Here is a 4,997-nt window from a genome sequence, read left to right as displayed (position 1 = left end):
GTAGATGGATGGATGGATGGATGGATAGATAGAAAGTTTTACTCTTTTGTACATGGCAATATCTGTAATAAGAAAAAAACGTGTTTAATGGCCAAAACTGTTTACATCACTGCCTTTTTTAAAAAAAAACATTTTTAAACCTACATCCAGTTCCATATTTTGGCCCAGGCAGAGGAAATCCTGAGCTGCTAAGTGCGCAGACACACCGTCCATCTGAAGTTAATCTTAGCGCGTTGCTGCACACATGGCTACATCTGCACAGATATAGAACGGCTGCATAAACTATATAAAGCAGGGCCTGATTACACCTGGGGGCTTTTTGCCGGAAGATAAATTTAGCAGGAAAATCGCTGTTGCTGTTTGGATTTTAACCTCTGAGTGACCTACACGAATCCCAGGATTGGAAGCTGGCGTTGCTAAGTAGCCACGCTAACTTTACTTTCATGTGTGTTTTTAGTCCTGAGCTGCGGGCTACCCCCGCAAGTGAAACACGCCGAGATCCAGTTCTCGTCAACAACACCAGGCTCAGTGGCCGTGTACGTATGCCACTCGGGCTACATGTCCGTGCCCAGAGCCACCCAGAGCATCTGTGGAATCCAGGGAGACTGGAGCCAGCCACCTCTTTGTGAGGGTGTGTAACACCCACACGTGTATGTGAAAGTGCTTGTTTTTTTTAATAGCAACATCTTGTTACAGACGCTCTTTTGTTTCTGGTCACCGCAGAGGTCAATGAGTGCCTGTCGCAGCCTTGCCTCAACGACGGCACATGTCATAACCAGGTTGGATCCTACAAGTGCGTTTGCAATGAGGGCTTCACTGGAAATCGCTGTCAAACATGTACAACCGAGCTCCTAAATTAAATTGAAATCTATTCACATCCGTACATATTTTGTGTCCTAACTTATAAAAATATGTGCTTTCATCTTCTCTAAGACAACAACAAATGCCTCTCAGAACCCTGTAAACACGGAGGGACGTGCGAAGACCAGCCGGGCTCCTACCTGTGCCACTGTGCGCCAGGTTTTAAAGGCCAAAACTGCGACATAGGTACTGTTCTTCTTAGATGATGAAATGCACAGTGGTGCAATGAATTAGCAACAGCTAATAGTGAAATGATGTGCCTTGGTCCTTTATTCTAGCTCAGACGTGGGCAAACTTTATAACTGGCGGGTCACAATTGTCGTAAATTGAACAGGGGGGCCGGTCAGGAGCAGTAAGATGGGGCGTACATGTGCAAGTCGTGCAGAAAGGTTAAAATGCTAAAATGCTAAAATCATTTTCTACACCATCTATTGGGGAAACGTAGGTATTGCAGGAAAAAGGCAGAAGTATAATGGTAATTTGAAAAAGTCTGGCGGGCCGGATTAAAAAGCTGAACGGGCCGCATCCGGCCCCCGAGCCTTAGTTTACCCATGTCTGCTCTAGCATGATAAAAATGGAATGGTTAGCTTCACTTTAGCCATCATCAAAACAGGGGTCATTTGTACAAAACAAATACAAAAGAAATGTTAAATGAAATAAAGGATCTCTTAAAGGTATAAAAGTTATTTAAATATGTATTCATAGAATTGATCAACTGAGAGTCTATATATATATTTTGCATGTTTATGGACTGTGGGAGGAAACTATGCAAATTCCTCTTCCTCTCTTTCGAAAAAGACCAAAGATTAATCCAAAGAAGATGACATGGTCTTGTTTTGATACAAGAACGCTAACTTTTCATATATCAACAACTCAGTCAGTAATCAGACCCAGGTGTTCTACTGTACCTGTAAATGTTGTTTGTGTTTACCTGTGTTTTGAGCCTGGTACTAGTTTCTGTCCAACATAGACCGTAGACAGGATTTGCTTCACCAAGGTCCAATTTGAAGACCTACAAAAAAACCTCTCTAATTGAAAAACGGTTGTTGTCAATATTTATAATTTGCTTCACCAAGGTCCAATTTGAAGCCCTCTCTAATTAAAAAACCGTTCTTGTCAATATTTATTGAAAGGAAAATATACTCTGTTGCAATAAATCAGAATATATAATAAAATTACTTGTTATTATTTGACAAGAACTCGCTTTTGAGGAAAACGTTATCACTCTAAAAAAAAACCTTTTAATCCATTTTACCTAAGAACTCGCTTTTGAGGAAAACGTTATCGCACTAAAAAAACCTTTTATTCCATTTTACCTACATTAGTTGTTTTTTTTTTTTCATTAACTGTGTTTCATTTCTGTGTGCAGAGCAGGATACATGTGATCTCAACCCCTGTTTGAACGGAGGAGTGTGTCGTGGCTACAGACGACACTACGTTTGCATCTGCAAAGCTGGCTTTTTCGGGGACCAGTGCCAGATGTGTAAGTGTTTGATTCCCACACCCAGTGTAGCGCAGGCCACTACTGAAGCACGTTGTTAAACGGCAGCTCTTTGTCTTTGTCGACACCCAGTGGAAGACCCCTGTGTACTGCAACCCTGTGGCAACCGTGGAGTCTGCCGGACCGACAGGAGAGGAAACTACAACTGTGTTTGCAAAACAGGATACACGGGCAAAGACTGTGAGAAAGGTCAGTCAAAGTCCCTCGGTGCTCTCCCAGCTTCCTCGGCTGCGCAGCACAGCGCAGCTCGACCCTCTTTCTCTCAAAGACAACTTTGTGATCTTATAACGTATGGATTAGACATGTAAGGTTGCCACTGTTCCCAGACCTGATGCCTCCCTCTGGTCTTCATGTTTTGCGCGTGGAGGAAACTGAGGTGGAGCTCCGCTGGGATGAGCCAGAGCCGTCGCACAGCGCGATCAGCGGCTTCGCTGTCACGTACGCTCCGCTGCAGGAAGGAAACCCTAAAACAGATTACCTTGACAGGCATCAGTCCGCTCACGTGATGCGGGGCCTGGCGCCCGGCCAGCTGTACAACATTTCCACATTCTCCGTCAAACGCGGCAATAACAAGAAGGACTCCAGTCAGCCTGCCACCGCGCTGATACGAACCAGTAGGCACTCATATAAAATCCACTCAGGTCACTGTGAGTTTGGTGGATGGTCAGTTCATTAACGCGTATTTCTGTGCAGGACCCCGCAGGGTGGAGGAGCTGCAAGTGGTCAACGTGACTTCATCTGAGGTTTGGTTGAGTTGGCTGGTTCCCATGGCAACGGTGGACCGGGTGCATGTGTCCTTACTGCCCTCCGATGGGAGCGAGGCCCAGACTGCAGTGCTCAACACCAGCACAACTGAGTACAGCTTCAGGTCAGCATCAGCACCAAACTCCTCTCAGACCTGCAGTTTTACTTTAGTCCACTAAGTGTAGCTGTTGTGCACTCGTGATAAATACCACTAGAGGGTAGCATTTCATTCTTTTTTTTTCTTTTTATCTTTTTTTTTTTTTTTTTAGAATATATGTCAGACCTCAGTCACGGTTTTAAGTTGTTTAACCTCTTTCTCACAGTTCACTATTTCCCGGTCAGATGTACACAGTGGATGTACTGACTCAGAGTGGAATCAGACCTGATGAGTTTCCTTCCACCAGTCACTCAGCTGGACCGCTCCCCTTCTGGACCAGTAGGTTATTTCCCACTGTGAACCTGTCACTGCTGCTATACGCTTGACCTCTTGACCTTGCGCTTTTGCTTTATGAACCTATATAAATACACACATGACACATGAATCATGGGCTTCATTCCATTCTTCGTGATATTCTGTATGATTAGAAATTGATACATATTGATGTTGATATTATTTTATTATTCTTTATTTATGCTAGTTTAAAAAAAACTGCGTTTTGAGTCTGAGTTCTGAAATCTGACTCTTAGACGCTATTGCAAAGGAAACTGAAGGACGTAGATGGATGTGCTCAGGACAATTCTGGGAAATTGACATGCAATTAGGGATGTCCAATAATATCGGCGAACCAATTTTATCAGCCGATATTAACTTAATTACGTAAAATTGATAAGAATCGGTAGTTTTTCCTACAATAATGTGTATTCTCCGTTTAACCCTTTAACCCCCTTTAAATTAGTATCGGTTGATATCAACTCTCATTTAAATCCAGAATTTATCATAGGATTACATCATTCATTCTGAACAGATGTGTGGCTTTATATACACCCTGAACATGTTCTACCTGAAGTCAAAATTTGTCATCAAATAAAAATACTTTGTGCGACATAAAGGAGACTTTTATATATTCATATAGTTATATATATGAATATATATATTTTTGTTTTGTATATTTAAATATTTATTAATATTTTATACTAATATACAGTATATATATATATTAGTTTTATATATTTATCTAAACAATTCATACACACTAGAGAAACAATGTCACACTCTGATCATTTCTCTGTATCCCCTCAGGGCCCCCGCCCCCACAGAACCTCTCCTTGTCACATGTCAGCACTAACTCAGCTCTGGTCACCTGGACTTGGCACCAGGGGAACCTCCCAGATGGCTTTGTGGTCAACGTGACGAGGGGCTTAAACACCAGGAGTCGCTTCTTGCCTAACGGGAAGTTGGGATCATACACCTTCCGTGAACTCACTCCGGGGCAGCAGTATTATGTGACCCTCACGTCTGTGAAAAACACAGGGCAGGAGCAGATCCACAGCGTACCGAAGCACTTGTCCTTCACTACCTGTAAGTGTTCCTGTCAGACGTCCGGTCTTCGTTACTAACCAGCGTACCTTGAACGACTTTTGTTACGTTTTAATGGGTTCATTTCCTCTGACGCAGTACCAATGGAAAGCAGGTTGTTGAGGAGGGAGAGACCAGTGGGCACTGGACAGGGGAGTCGACACACTCCTCGTCTTTCCCAGCCTCAGGACCTGGGAGGCACAGCAGAAACGGACAACGCAGAGGAACTGCCCAGGTAGAACTCTGAAGAGCGCTGAAGCAGCCATCCCAGTATTGCAGTACGTCGGTGATGCTATGTAAGAGCATGTGTTTTTTTTGTGTGTGTGTGTTACAGATACACAGAGCTCATTGACAGAAGAGGGAAAATAACAGCTA

At 43.4% G+C, this 4,997-nt stretch overlaps 1 protein-coding gene across 1 annotated transcript in view; it reads left to right on the top strand.

The window, feature by feature from the left end:
• sned1 (sushi, nidogen and EGF-like domains 1) overlaps positions 1–4,997 on the top strand; it is a 26,502-nt gene that overhangs the window by 18,501 nt on the left and 3,004 nt on the right. Inside the window, exons 15-25 of the mRNA XM_025053688.1 lie at positions 458–631; positions 724–837; positions 934–1,047; positions 2,231–2,344; positions 2,435–2,551; positions 2,689–2,976; positions 3,056–3,230; positions 3,430–3,542; positions 4,347–4,625; positions 4,722–4,857; positions 4,957–4,993. Of these exons, the coding sequence (XP_024909456.1) occupies positions 458–631; positions 724–837; positions 934–1,047; positions 2,231–2,344; positions 2,435–2,551; positions 2,689–2,976; positions 3,056–3,230; positions 3,430–3,542; positions 4,347–4,625; positions 4,722–4,857; positions 4,957–4,993 (1,661 nt within the window). The remainder of the gene's footprint in view (positions 1–457; positions 632–723; positions 838–933; positions 1,048–2,230; positions 2,345–2,434; positions 2,552–2,688; positions 2,977–3,055; positions 3,231–3,429; positions 3,543–4,346; positions 4,626–4,721; positions 4,858–4,956; positions 4,994–4,997) is intronic.

Source organism: Cynoglossus semilaevis, chromosome 2 (genome assembly GCF_000523025.1).
Source record: "Cynoglossus semilaevis isolate Cse_v1.0 chromosome 2, Cse_v1.0, whole genome shotgun sequence".
In the NCBI taxonomy this organism is placed as follows: Eukaryota; Metazoa; Chordata; class Actinopteri; order Pleuronectiformes; family Cynoglossidae; genus Cynoglossus; species Cynoglossus semilaevis.
This window is presented reverse-complemented; position numbering and strand designations above follow the sequence as displayed.